This window comes from Geotrypetes seraphini, chromosome 3 (assembly GCF_902459505.1).
Source record: "Geotrypetes seraphini chromosome 3, aGeoSer1.1, whole genome shotgun sequence".
Classification (NCBI taxonomy): domain Eukaryota; kingdom Metazoa; phylum Chordata; class Amphibia; order Gymnophiona; family Dermophiidae; genus Geotrypetes; species Geotrypetes seraphini.
The window spans coordinates 313,632,009-313,646,805 of record NC_047086.1 but is presented as its reverse complement, the minus strand read 5'-3'; the positions used below and the strand labels follow the sequence as shown (position 1 = coordinate 313,646,805).

The 14,797-nt window shown below is 49.1% G+C and overlaps 2 protein-coding genes across 5 annotated transcripts in view; one reads left to right on the top strand and one right to left on the bottom strand.

The window, feature by feature from the left end:
• The window catches only part of MKKS (McKusick-Kaufman syndrome), a 39,733-nt gene extending 32,107 nt beyond the window's left edge, over positions 1-7,626 (bottom strand). For all 3 annotated transcript variants that reach the window (XM_033936684.1, XM_033936683.1, XM_033936685.1), the window contains exon 1: positions 7,490-7,626. The gene's annotated coding sequence lies outside the window, so the exon portion shown is untranslated. The remainder of the gene's footprint in view (positions 1-7,489) is intronic.
• A 311-nt stretch (positions 7,627-7,937) lies between these two features.
• SLX4IP (SLX4 interacting protein) overlaps positions 7,938-14,797 on the top strand; it is a 150,936-nt gene continuing 144,076 nt past the window's right edge. For both annotated transcript variants that reach the window (XM_033936687.1, XM_033936688.1), the window contains exons 1-2: positions 7,938-8,075; positions 10,203-10,253. In XM_033936687.1, the coding sequence (XP_033792578.1) occupies positions 10,227-10,253 (27 nt within the window). In that variant the 5' untranslated portion in view covers positions 7,938-8,075; positions 10,203-10,226. The remainder of the gene's footprint in view (positions 8,076-10,202; positions 10,254-14,797) is intronic.

Genomic DNA, 14,797 nt, shown 5'->3' with positions numbered 1-14,797 from the left:
TTTCCTTCTGCCAACAATGTATCTTCCAGTTTTGTGAAACTGAAGTTACATCAAGGAGGGGCTTTGTCGGCTAAAAGAAGGCCTCAGTGAAGGCTTCTCAAAATTTTTCGGCATAGCTTGGCTGGCTCATTTGGGTAGTAGGCACAAGGGGAGCTGGGGAGGGGATGCTGCCTGCCGCTATCGATGTACTCGTGGGTGGGGAGGGTACTGGCTGTCTTCAGAACTGGGGCTGAAGGATGATGCTGGATTTGGGCTGGGAGGGAAGAGAGATGTTGGACCAATGGGTGGGGGAATTAGGTGTTAGGGATGGAGATAAGGGAGGATACTAATGTAGATGGGGGACTGGAGCTGAAAGGAAAAGAGGTGCTAGACCTAAAGCTGGATGTTGGAGGGAAGGTAGAATTACTGGATTCGCAGCTCAGAGCTGGAGAGAGATGTTGGACCCATGAGAGAAGGGGCTAGAGGGAAGGAGGTGCTGAATCCTTGGGGAGTGTTGATAGAATGGATGGGAGCATAGAAACAGAGACACAAAGGGGAACGCTTTATGGGGGTGGTATATGGATACAGTCAGTAGGGCAATGCCAGACATAGAAGGGTAATGGACGCAGAAGATGGCTAGACATGAGGGAGAAGAGGAACGCAGAAGAGATGTTGGGCTTTGGGGGGGGGAGGCATAGGGACACAGAGGATTGACACTGGGCACAGACGGGATAGGGACATAGAATAGTGTTGATGATGAAGGTAGGGAGATGGGCACAGGGGAAATACTAGAAAGGGAAGTATAGGAGACAGAAGGGAGATGATTGCTGAACAAGGGGAAAAAACATACACAGAGATGGAAGATGAATGGTGAACATGGAGAAAGAAGACGTATCAAATGGTCAGGAGGCCCTGGCAAGTGAGTTGAGTAGATTATTATATAAATTGCAGTATACTCATGCCCTTGTTTCCCTTGTTGGTCTGAGTCCTAGGAAATAGAAAGGAAATTGTTTGGAAAAAAAGATTTTGGGCTGCTCTAGTGAAGCTTATTGATAATACTGAAAGCAATACTGTTGATTTGGCAATTTTTCTTAATTGGGGTTTTTTTGTTTTTTTTAGTTAAGTCATTCACACTGTTTGCATTTTTCCTAGGTTATCAGTTGTCATCATGGATAAAACAGCAATACAGAATCTCATTGTTATAAAAAGTGAGCAACTGTCTTATCAAAAGCGATGGAGCTAGAGTGGTGTGGAAGTCCTTAATTGCTATATGTGGATGGCCAAAGCAGCAGCTTCACCATGCGCAAGACGGCATTGAAGTGGAAGTCACATGATAGTACTAGTGGATTGAAAGAGCATGCAGCAAACTGTGAGCAAAAGTACCGTAATTTTCGCACTATAAGATGCACCTAAGTTTAGAGGAGGAAAACCAAGAAAAAAACCCAAACATTCTGCACCAAATTGTATAAAGAGAGTGAGTGGTAGGGTGTTTGTTGAAAACAGTGAATGGCAGAAAAAGACACTTTGGTGGCACCTAGATGAGATCAGAAAGTTGAAGGGCTGGAGAGGCAATGTTCAAAGGTAAGAGTGGAGAGCTCTGGCTGGGGTGTAGGATTGGCAAACCAGGGACTGCAGTCTCAGAGCACCATTGAAGTACCTGGTACCCTGGGACCTGAAACAAGAAATTCCAGCCACTTGAACTTTCAGTGAGGAAACCACCAGCCTCATATCTAGATCTTGCAGAAAGGACAGAACAGCAAATACAGAAGCCATGGCAGGATCCAGTTGCTCCTTGCAGCACAAATGTTGGAAGGTATTCCACACCCTGGCATATGCCACAAATGTGGCAGGCTTCTTGGCTTTCAAAAGAATGCATACAACCAGATCTGAGTAGCCTTTCTAGCTCAAGAGCCATGCTGCGAGACCAAAGCGCTCCAGATTTTGCAGGATGATCAGACTTTGTGAAAGAAGTCCCAGGAATGGCTGATGTCTCAGAGGGCGGCCGATCTGAAGATGCACTAGGTTTGTGTATCAGGGGCATTGAGGCCACTAGGATAACCCATCCCCGATGTCTGGTTCCTCTTCTCAGGACTCTCCCTATCATGGGCCAGAAAGGAAGAAGTACAGGAGTTCATCCATCGGCTAAGGCTAAACCAGTGCATCGATCCTGGCACTGCCATGCTTGTACTTGCAACTGAAGAATTGCACTGCTTTCTTATTGCTAGCCATCATCATGAGATCGAACTTAGGGCTGCCCCAACATCCGCACGTTTTGCACTCTGGTGATGTGAGCTGCAGTGATGGCCAAAAGATGAGTCTCCGCCCAGCAGAAGAGAGCTTTCGCTTCCTTCTGGAGGCTGATACTCCTGGTACCTCCTTGCTTGTTGATGTAAGCCACTGCTGTTACATTGTCAGAAGCACTCTTGACTGCTTTGTTTGACAACTGGGGCTGATACTGAATCAGCACCAACTGGATGGCTCGGAGCTCCAGCCTGTTGATGGACCAATGGTGCTGCAATGGGTACCATAGTCCCTGCACAGGGCGATCCTTGCAGTGCGCTCCCCAGACTAGTAGGCTGGAATCCATTGTCAGTGTGGTCCAAGAGTCGACCCTTAGAGACATCCCAGAGAACAGCAACTGAGAGCAAAGTCACCAGGACATGCTGCTGCAGGCTTCTGTCATTTAGGGCAGTTGAACATGCCTGTGGAGACCAGAAAGAGAGAAAAGAGTGCTGCAAGAGACACTATCACCCAAGGAACCACATCTATCCTGGCCACCATTGAGCCCAGGACCTGAAGATAATCCCAGGCCGAAGGAGACGGCTGCAACAGGAGCACTGAAATTTGGCTCCCAAGTTTCAGTCTGCATGCCTCTTGAAGAAACACCTGGCCTGTCTTCATGTCGATTCAGACACCCACATACTCCAAGGACTGAATGGGCTGCAGCTGGCTCTTCTTCAGGTTGACAATCCCAGGGCTTGAAGGGTCATTAAGATGGTCTGATCGGCTCTCTTCACTTCCTCCTGCAAAGGTGCTCCAATGAGCCAGTCATCCAAGTAAGGGAGAACCAGCCAACCCAGCTGCCATGACAACCATCACCTTGGTGAAAGTCCAGGGGGCTGTAGCCAGACTGAATTGGGGAGACTTGAATTGAAAATAATGCTCAGGACATAAAACCAAAGGAAGTGCCTGTGATCTGGAATTGGGATGTAGAGATATGCCTACGTCAAGTCCAACACCACCAGGAACTCCCCCAGCTGAACTGAGGCAAAGACCGACCGGAGTGTCTCCATATGAAAATGAGGCACTTTGAGTGTTGCATTAACGTACCTGAGGTCCAGGATGGGCCTCCAATCCTCTGAGGTTTTTTTGGGCATGACAAAGTATATGGAGTATCTACCAGAGTTCAAATCTGCGTCTGGCACCTGCTTGCTTGATTGAATGAATGAATGTTGGACCACATTTGGACAGTCGCCTGCTTTCTCTGATCTGCCTGCAGGCGAGTCCACAAACTGGGTAGAGAGAGGATGAGCAAACTCCAACTTGTTGCCGTCCCTAACAATTTCCAGAACCTATTGGTCAGTTGTGATAGCCTCCCAAGCTGCCAGGAAGTCCTGCAGGGAGAAGGAGGTACTGAAAACAGTGATCAGTTTCTCCTTCAACGGACTTGCAGGAGCAGATGCAAGGCCCTTAACCTGACCATTTATTTTTTTCATCAAAAGGGGACATATATTAATTGTCAGTCCCGCCCCAATCCTGCCCTAGTCCCACCTCAACCCTGCCCTAGCCCCACCCCCAATTTCTTCCATTCATTTTTCATGTACACATATCTTCATATTAATTCATAATGGTAACCTTAAAATTAAAAAAAACTACAAAGCACACTATACGCAGAGAAAATGTTAATTATCATTTGGGGTTTTCAAAGATGTCAAGGCAAATGACTTTAAAATATGCAATGTCACCTCAGTAACTATAGAAAAATAGACAAATATAGTGCAAAATATAGACAGAAGATATAAATTCTCAAAACTGACAGATTTTGATCACTAAATTGAAAATAAAATCATTTTTCCTACCTTTGCTGTCTGGTGTCTTGTGTTTCCTTCTTACTGTGCATTCTTTCTTTCTGTACTCAGGCCCAACAATTGTCTCTTTCTATTCCCTCCCTCCTTCCTTCCTATGTACTTAGTGCCCCCAGTGCCTCCTTCTCATGTCCATAGTGCCTCCCAGTGCCTCTGTCCTGTGTCCCTAGTGCCCCCAGTGCCTCCTTCCCATGTCCATAGTGCCCCCAGTGCCTCCTTCCCATGTCCATAGTGCCCCCAATGCCTCTGTCCTGTGTCCTTAGTGCCCCCGTGCCTCCTTCCCATGTGCATAGTGCCCCCAGTGCCTCTGTCTTTAGTGCCCCAGTGCCTCCTTCCCATGTCCATAGTGCCCCCCAGTACCTCTGTCCTGTGTCCCTAGTGCCCCCTTCCCATGTCCATAGTGCCCCCAATGCCTCTTTCCTATGTCCATAGTGCCTGTCCTGTGTCCTTAGTGCCCCCGTGCCTCCTTCCCATGTCCCTAATGCCCCCACTGCCTGTCCTGTGTCCTTAGTGCCCCCAGTGCCTCCCTCTCATGTCCCTAGTGCCCCAAATGCCTCCTTCCCATGTCCATAGTGCCCCCAGTTCCTGTCCTGTGTCCTTAGTGCCCCCAGTGCCTCCTTCCCATGTCCATAGTGCCCCCAGTGCCTCTGTCCTGTGTCCTTAGTGCCCCCGTGCCTCCTTCCCATGTGCATAGTGCCCCCAGTGCCTCTGTCTTTAGTGCCCGTGCCTCCTTCCCATGTCCATAGTGCCCCCAAGTACCTCTGTCCTGTGTCCCTAGTGCCCCCTTCCCATGTCCATAGTGCCCCCAATGCCTCTTTCCTATGTCCATAGTGCCTGTCCTGTGTCCTTAGTGCCCCCGTGCCTCCTTCCCATGTCCCTAGTGCCCCCAGTGCCTGTCCTGTGTCCTTAGTGCCCCCAGTGCCTCCTTCCCATGTCCCTAGTGCCCCCAATGCCTCCTTCCCATGTCCCTAGTGCCCCCAGTGCCTGTCCTGTGTCCTTAGTGCCCCCAGTGCCTCCTTCCCATGTCCATAGTGCCCCCAGTGCCTCTGTCCTGTGTCCTTAGTGCCCCCGTGCCTCCTTCCCATGTGCATAGTGCCCCCAGTGCCTCTGTCTTTAGTGCCCGTGCCTCCTTCCCATGTCCATAGTGCCCCCAAGTACCTCTGTCCTGTGTCCCTAGTGCCCCCTTCCCATGTCCATAGTGCCCCCAATGCCTCTTTCCTATGTCCATAGTGTCTGTCCTGTGTCCTTAGTGCCCCCGTGCCTCCTTCCCATGTCCCTAGTGCCCCCAGTGCCTGTCCTGTGTCCTTAGTGCCCCCAGTGCCTCCTTCCCATGTCCCTAGTGCCCCCAATGCCTCCTTCCCATGTCCCTAGTGCCCCCAGTGCCTGTCCTGTGTCCTTAGTGCCCCCAGTGCCTCCTTCCCATGTCCATAGTGCCCCCAGTGCCTCCTTCCCATGTCCATAGTGCCCCCAATGCCTGTCCTGTGTCCCTAGAGCCCCCAGTGCCTCCTTCCCATGTCCATAGTGCCCCCAGTGCCTCCTTCCCATGTCCATAGTGCCCCCAATGCCTCCTTCCCATGTCCATAGTGCCCCCAGTGCCTGTCCTGTGTCCTTAGTGCCCCCAGTGCCTGTCCTGTGTCCTTAGTGCCCCCAGTGCCTATCCTGTGTCCTTCCCATGTTCCTAGTGCCCCCAGTGCCTCCTTCCCATGTCCATAGTGCCCCCAGTGCCCGTCCTGTGACCCTAGTGCCCCCAGTGCCCGTCCTGTGTCCCTAGAGCCCCCAGTGCCTCCTTCCCATGTCCATAGTGCCCCAATGCCTGTCCTGTGTCCATAGTGCCCCCAGTGCCTGTCCTGTGTCCATAGTGCCCCCAGTGCCTGTCCTGTGTCCATAGTGCCCCCAGTGCCTGTCCTGTGTCCTTAGTGCCCCCAGTGCCTGTCCTGTGTCCTTAGTGCCCCCAGTGTCTGTCCTGTGTCCTTAGTGCCCCCAGTGCTTCCTTCCCATGTTCCTAGTGCCCCCAGTGCTTCCTTCCCATGTTCCTAGTGCCCCCAGTGCCTCCTTCCCGTGTCCCTAGTGCCCCCAGTGCCCGTCCTGTGTCCCTAGTGCCCCCAGTGCCCGTCCTGTGTCCCTAGTGCCCCCAGTGCCCGTCCTGTGTCCCTAGTGCCCCCAGTGCCCGTCCTGTGTCCCTAGTGCCTGTCCTGTTTCCCTAGTGCCCCCAGTGCTTCCTTCCCATGTCTCTAGTGCTCCCAATGCCTCCTTCCCATGTCCATAGTGCCCGTCCTGTGTCCCTAGTGCCCCCAGTGCCCGTCCTGTGTCCCTAGTGCCCCCAGTGCCTGTCCTGTGTCCCTAGTGCCTGTCCTGTGTCCCTAGTGCCTGTCCTGTGTCCCTAGTGCCCCCAGTGCTTCCTTCCCATGTCTCTAGTGCTCCCAATGCCTCCTTCCCATGTCCATAGTGCCCCCAGTGCCTGATTCCCATGTCCATAGTGCCCCCAGTGCCTTCTCTTGCCTTTGTCCCTCCCCCGAAGCCAGCCTGCCTGCCTACTTCCTTCCCTTTCTCCAGTGCCCGATTCACCCCCCCCCCCCCACCGCGATTCAAACCCTCTGCCCGCCCGTGTACCGCCGCTACCTACCAGTCTACCTCCTTGCCACGCCGATTGAAAGGCTGGGTCGCCGCTGCTTCTTGGCTTCTTCCTGACGTCAATTTTGACGTCGGGAAGAAGCCAAGAAGCAGCGGTGGCGGCCCATCTTTTCAATCGGCGCGGCAGGGAGAGAAAGTGATCAGCCGTCCTGGTGTCCCCGCGCACAGCTTCGGGACGCTGTCCCTGAAAACGGGACATTTTGGTGTCCCGAAGCGGTGGGTCGTGACAACGGGACGGTCGGCCCAACTGTCCCGTTGAAAACGGGACGTAAGGTCACCTGCTGCATACCTAGTTACCAGATCTCCAGGAAAATCTAGACATGTCCTCTTTTTACAGGACTGTCTGGGTGCCCGGATGGACTTTCCAAAACTCAAAAGTTATCCTGGTCTTGTAAAGTTCTGGTCGTGTCTGGATGGCCGAGCACATACGGATGTCACACGCATGCTGGGAGGCCTCCAGACACGAATTAGAGATCAGAAATTTTTAAAATGTGGCTTTTGGGGGGCAAGGTTTAGGGCAGGCTGGGTCGGGGGCTATGTGTCCGGGACTTATGGAACAAACTATTGTAACCCTAAGCATACCATCCCTATTGCGCTGGAAATAACTAGTAATTCACGACAGAAGGCGTTAACAGAATCAAAAAGGGGTGAGCTACTCAGGTCCCGACCAACTTTTCCGCTGCGCTACCTGAAAAGCAAACATGCAGCACCACCCAGAAACCAACATGAATAAGCAGCTTTTCGCATTATGTAAGGCTCATGTTAATGCTGTTAGTATAAGGTTTTTCTCTTACCTCCCCGTCGTTCCTAATGACCTATAATTCCACTTCCTCTTTCCCTCCTGAGTTCAGCTCCCAGAACTACCGGAAGAGGAGACTGGAGAGGAAGCAACCTTCCAGCACGCAAGCGTATCAGAACGAAAACGTCACACCCTGGGCTGCAACAGCTGCTGCTTTAGAGATTCACTTCTAATTGCGTACACGCCTTGTAGTGTTGCCAGTTGAGCCACGTTGGAAAACTGTCTGGAGGTTGCCTTTATTTGGGCTACGTTCTTGCAGTGTATTCCGACTGAGATTCTGGTGCTCCCAGCACCTCTCTGTTTCTTTAAACCTTCCATTCTAGTGCTCCCCGCCTTGCTTTCCAAGCCTCATTCTGGTGCTCCAATAGTTTCACGTAGAACGTTCCAAGCCTCGTTCTGATGTCACCACACACTTTCCGTAATGCTTCAGAGAGCCTTGATTTGAACTGAAGTACATGCTGCGCCTCACCCAAGGCAATGATAGTCTGTTATATCAGAGTCGGGATGAGGAGATCTGACGTGCTCTTCTGTGTATAGAAAACCAATTCTTGGGACTTTCTGCTCTAGACGTCATAAGAAAAGTGAGACATTTTTCTTTTTATATAGATTTAGGTTCTGATTTAATTGGTATTAGATTTTTTTTTAAATAAAAGGGCGCTGAAAAATACAAGGCTAAATCGCTTTTGCTGCATGCACATTGGGCTTGCCCTGCCATTTGAATACCAGTCTCTGACACCTGTGAATGCACATTGCAACAGTGGAAAGACGGGAAGAGGGCGGGGACTATAAGATGCTGCTTGGGCTTTGCTTGTTGCCTGCTCTTCATTCTACAAAAGCTCAAACGGACTTCTTAAAGTGTGAAAAAAAGAGAACTTCGTACAGGGAAGGAAAGTCTGAGAAAAGTGAAAGCATGAATCCTTCTGTTTTTTTCTTTCTCTCTTTGCAACAGAGAAGTGGGGTTTGCATGCCTGGGGTTTGGCAACAATATGTGCTTTGTCTTTTTTCTGGGAGGATGCAAACGGCAGGGCCAGCCCAACCATTAAGCAAAATTTAAAAGGTGGCTTAGGAAAGCAGCTGTAGTCAATTTCAAAATACTGTAATATATTCTGATAATCACACAGGCTCAAAGAAGCCTCAGCATGTAACTGCAAGAAGAGTGTGTAATTTCCACAAGAATACTGTAGTAACATACATAGTAGATGATGGCAGATATAAACCAAGATTTTTGAGCCAAAAAATGGCCCAAAATGGGGATCTTGGTTTATATTCAGGTCCTTGGATCTGTGCCCACCCTCCACCCCTGCCTGGATCTGTTACAGGCCTCTCGTGGGCCTGTCTGAAGCCCTGGTGATCAAGCTGTGAGGTGGACAGGAGCGATCGTTCCTATGTCCTGTCCCGGCCAACTCTAAACCACGCCGCTTCCCTGATCCCTGCAGACTTTACCTTTAAAGCCCTGGTGGTCTAGTAGTGAAGCAGGGCAGTAGCAATCTTCCTATGCTTTTGCCCCCATGAGTTCCCGCAATCGAAAATACCATGAGTTCCCATTGCAGTCTTATGAGTTCTCATGGTCTTGCATCAGGCAGTTTTGATCGCGGCTCTGATGGGGCAGGAGCATAGGAAGACCATTGCTGCCCCTCTTCATCACTAGACCACCACGGATTTAAATGTTACGTCTGCAGAGGTCAGGGAGGTGGATTGGTTTAGAGCTGGCTGGGATAGGACGTGGGAAGGAGCTCACTGCTGGACCACTAGGGTTATGGTGGTCTGATCGTGTGTTAATCATGCAACTGCACAGTTTTAAGAATTGCGGCTACCTCAAACATAGGCTCCGGAAATATAGGCCAGGGTTTTGAAGGCCTACATTTCTGGCGCCTATGTTGGACTTGAATCATGTCTATAGAGGTGCCTAAGAATGCCTAAGGTCGTTTCTGGTGTTAACCACACCTACTTCAACCTTAGGCGTTCTAAAGTGCCTCCATAAGCACAATCAAGGCAATATTTTTGCAAGCGCTACATTTTTTTTAAAACAGTTTTTAAATCATCTTTAATGGCTTTGCCAATTAAGTTAGGTTCCTAACTTAAAATGCCATTTAAAGAACTTGCCCTAATTTACTGTACAATAGTGACTGAATTGCACCTTTGAAACTATTCTCCCCTCTCATCTCTCCTGATTACAGTAGATATGCTTGTATGCGTACATGCACATACCAATACACTTGCAAATATGCACAAATACGATACAAGAAAACAGAGAAACATATACCACATGTACAGCGTACAGATGTGCATTTGCACGTGTGAAAGAAAATAGATATGAACAACTTGTTTCATATTTTGTTCTTTTGGATTTCTCTATGTTGTTTCTTAATGCAAAATATGGTTATTTTGTCTTCCTATATAATCACTGCATCTCATACTTTTTTCATAACTGTTCCTGTATTATTTTAATATATATAAAAGTTTAAATGAAAAATTGATGAATTTTTACTTGTAATAATATATTTGTCATAATTGACCTTAGGCCCTCTTTTACTAAGCCGCGGTAGAGGTTTCTACTGCGGTCTGGAGTGCTAAATGCTCTTACACTGCTCCAGTGCTCCAGTGCTCCAGTGCTCCAGTGCTCATAGGCCTCCTTCTACTGTGGCTTAGTGAAAGGGGAGGCTAATGAATGGTAATGTTTGTTAATCATTTTTATTGTTTATTTGCAGTCTTTAATTTTGAATGGGCAAAGCATGGTCTCTAACAAGATGGTTATAAAGGTAGGTGGAGGTTTTAGGGGTTTATTTAAAAAAAAATGGACATTGGTTTGTTAGCACTTGCATGTGTTGCTGTAAAGTTTGTTTTATTCAGTGTATATATATATATATATTCACTCTTTTATATGTATATCTATCTATGGGGCTCATTTTCAAAGTGTTTAGACACACAAAGTACTATAGAAACTTAGCACTATCAGAACCTAAGCAGGGTCGGGCCTGGCTAGTACCTGGATAGGAGACCTTGGAATACCAGGTGCTGTAGGCTGCGTGCCCCTATGTTTGGCAGCAGTGATATAGTGGAGCTGTACACTGTGCGGGATAAGGCAATGGTAAACCACTCCTGTACTCTGCCATGAAGTATTATAGGATGGATACCTCACTGAGCATGTTGCCATGAGTCTGTGGCATTGTGTTTATACAGTGGAACCTCGGTTTGCGAGTAACCCGGTTTGCGAGTGTTTTACAAAACACTCAGCAAACTTTTGACTCGCAAACCGAGCACTGCCCCGATAAATGAGCACTTACAGACCAGGAAGCGCTTCTTCGGGGGATTCCTCTTCCGTCTTCCAGCCAGCCTTCCACGTCGGGTGCCTTCTGCAGGTTGGAGGATCTCTGTCTGGGCATGCGCGGCTGGGTACTGTCCCGCCTGCGCGTTACGTGTGACGCGCACAGCGTCAATCATCAGCGTTGTGCGTGTCATGCGCGGCATAAGGGTGGGGCGGCGATTGGCTGCGTGGGCTCTCCACCATGCGAGGGGCATCCGATGTGGAGGAATGGCCGGCGGATGGGGGAGGCATCCCTCTGAAGGCACTGCGGGGTTCTCCAGCAGCTGGCGGACATTACACGCCCCCCCCCCCCCCCCCCGAAGCGGCACTGTCGGGTTCTTCCGATGACGGACAGAGGAGACAGCACTGCAGCACCCGGCCCCGACAGGTACAGACCCCGGGTTCTGGAACCAATCATTGCTGTTGCCACTATTGTCTATGGAGAACTTGGCTTTGATAAACGAGCATTTTGGATTACGAGCATTTGGAACGGATTGTGTTCATAATCCAAGGTACCACTGTATATACTAGTGTTTAAGCCTGTTGGATTAATGGGTACTAGAATAGGTGTGTAGACTTCGGGAGCCCTTTTATCAAGCCGCGCTAGCCGGGTTAGCGCATCGGACATTTCATCACACGCTAACCCCTGCGGCCGGCTAAAAAACTAACACCTGATCAATGCAGGTGTTAGCAGCTGGTGCAGCAGGCGGTTTAACGCGTTTTACACGCGTTAAACCCCTACCGCAGCGTGATAAAAGGACCCCCTAGGCATTTCTTTATTTCTTTCTTTCTCTATGTCTGTCTTTCTTTCTCTCTCCCTACACTCTTTCTTTCTGTCTCTCTCCTTGGCCGCTGTCTGTCTGTCTTTTTTTTCTTTTTGTCTCTCTCCTTGGCCGCTGTCTGTCTGTCTCTTTTTTTTCTTTCTGTCTCTCTCCTTGGCCGCTGTGTGTCTGTCTGTCTCTTTTTTTTCTTTCTGTCTCTCTCCTTGGCCGCTGTCTGACTGGCTTTTTTTTTTTTTTTCTTTCCGTCTCTCTCCTTGGCCGCTGTCTGTCTGTATTTCTTTCTGTCTCTCTCCTTGGCCGCTATCTGTCTGTCTTTTTTTTCTGTGTTTTTTTTTCTATCTCTCTCTCTCTCACCTTGGCTGCTGTCTGTCTTTATTTCTGTCGCTCTCCTTGGCCGCTATCTGTCTGCTGTCTCTCTCCTTGGCCGCTCTCTGTCTGTCTTTCTTTATTTCTCCCCCTCTGTCTTCCCCATGTCCTTTCAGTGTCCTCCCCCCTGTCTTCCCCATGTCCTTTCAGCATCCTTCTTCCCCCCCCGTCTTCCCCATGTGCTTTCAGCGTCCTTCTTCCCCCCCATCTTCCCCATGTGCTTTCAGCGTCCTTCTCCCCCCTCTGTCTTCCCCATGTGCTTTCAGCGGCCTTCTCCCCCCTCAGTTTTACGCATTTCCCTTAAGCGTCTTTTCTTCTCCACTCCACCTTTCCTCCCTTTCTCCCTCCCTGCCCCTTACCTTTGTGGCGCTTCCCCACCCGACCGACAACAGAACAGGCCCGGTCGGACAAATCTCCCTGTCCTGTAGCCACGAATCTAAATTACCTTCTTACAGCAGCTGGAGTAGTGAAGCTGCTGTAAGAGGTAATTTAGATTCGCGGCTACAGAGCAGGGAGGTTTGTCGGCCGGGCCTGTTGTCGGTCGATCAGGGGACCTGACCGGCTGTGCACATTCCCCGGGGCGGACCGCCCCCCCCCTTTCGTACGCCATTGCCTTCTCCCTACCTGCCTTGTCGCACACAGCCGACCGGAAGTCTTCCTGATGTCAGCGCTGACGTCGGAGGAAGGGAGGGCTTTGCTTAAGCGGGTCCCGCGGGATTCCCGTCATCCCCGTTCCCGTGCAGCTCTCTATTTCGATGTCGTCCACCACGACATACTACTTTATCAACTTTCCGAGATAGGAATTGACTCCACCGTCCTAAAGTGGTTCTCAAACTTCCTTCGCTCTCGCTCCTACACTGTCAACTCAAATAGCACTATGTCCGTTCTTTGGACACCATCTTTTGGTGTCCCTCAGGGATCACCCCTGTCCCCTATTCTCTTTAACATCTATATGTCCTTCCTGAAGCTCCTCCAACTATCCCCCCTTGAAACAATCTACACATACTCTGATGGCATCCTTGTCCTCCTTGAGACAGACCAGAACCTCACCAACCTCCATGAGAACATTACATCTTGCATAATGAGACTCCACTCCTGGTCCCTCTCGGTACAGACGAAATTGAATGAATCAAAAACAAAATTACTCTGGCTCGGCCTAAAATTAGAACATCTGCCCATCCTCTTCACACTACCCACAGGTGCTGCACTGCAACTTGAGTTCTCAAGCAAGGTCCTTGGCATCATTATTGATTCTTCTCTCTCCCTCAATGATCACCTCAACTCCTTGGCAAAATATTGCTTTTTCAGCCTCCACATGCTGAGGAAAGTAAGATCTTACATTCACCAAAAACATTTTGCCGTCCTTGTTCAATCCATCATCCTCTCCAAACTTGACTACTGTAATGCCATTTACTTAAGCCTAACAAAAAAAAGTCTTCAAAGACTTCAGTTAATCCAGAATACTGCAGCCAAGTTGATCTTTGCAAAACGCAAATCTGATCATGTCTCCCCACTCTTGGCCAATCTTCACTGGCTCCCAGTAATTTCCAGAATTCATTTCAAATGCTCCTGCCTGGCTTTTAAGATCATTCACGGCATCCTTCCTCCCCTTATCCCACTATCCTATAACTCCTCAAGTCCTGACTCCAGCAGACCCGCCCAAAGATATAAACTATCCTTCCCTCTCTTCACGGTATTCTCTATGCAGGTAAACTGGGAAAATCCATTCTCTTCAAAATCACAGGTCTTTTGAACGACCTTACTATCCCACTGCGGAACCTGGGCTCCCTCCAATTATTCTACAAGCAACTGAAAACTTGGCTTTTCTCTAAAATGTAACTCTATCTTCCCCCTTACTCTTCCCTTCTATATATAAGCTCATGTAAACCTTTCCCTTCTCTTCTTATATTTTAAGTTCTTGTAAACCGTGTCGAGCTCCACTTCCGTGGAGATGATGCGGTATATAATCTTAAGGTTTAGTTTAGTTTAGTTTAGTCTACTGCGAACTATCAAGACTCAAAGTGAACAAACCGGACAATCTACACCCCAGGGTGCTTAGAGAGTTGTGTGATGTTCTGGCAGAACCGTTATCCATACTCTTCAATCTTTCTCTGAGTACAGGAAGAGTCCCCTTGGACTGGAAGACAGCCAACGTCATCCCACTCCACAAAAAGGGCTGAAGGACAGAGGCTGCGAATTACAGACCAGTGAGTCTCACATCCATAGTGAGTAAACTCATGGAAACACTAATTAAACGTAAAATAGATCCTGGACGAGGGGAATCTACGAGATCCCCACCAACATGGATTCACCAAGGGAAGGTCCTGCCAATCCAATCTAATTAGCTTCTTTGACTGGGTAACAAGAAAGCTGCATGTGGGGGAGTCCCTAGACGTCGTGTACTTGGACTTCAGTAAAGCTTTTGATAGCATCCCACACCACAGGTTATTGAACAAGATGAAATTGATGGGATTAGGAGAGACATTAACTGCATGGGTCAATGATTGGCTAAGCGGTAGACTTCAGAGGATGGTGGTAAACGGTACCCTCTCCAAAACGTCGGAGGTGACCAGTGGAGTGCCACAGGGCTCGGTCTTGGGCCCGATCCTATGCAACATATTCGTAGGGACCCTGACTCAAGGGCTTAAAGATAAAATAACATTGTTTGCTGATGACGCCAAACTATGCAACATAGTAAGTAAAAGCACTTTACCTGACAGTATGACGCAAGACCTACTTTTATTGGAACATTGATCCTCAACTTGGCAGCAGAACTTCAATGCTAAAAAATGTAAGGTCATGCACCTTGGCAGCAGAAATCCGTGCAGAACTTACACACTAAATGGGGAAA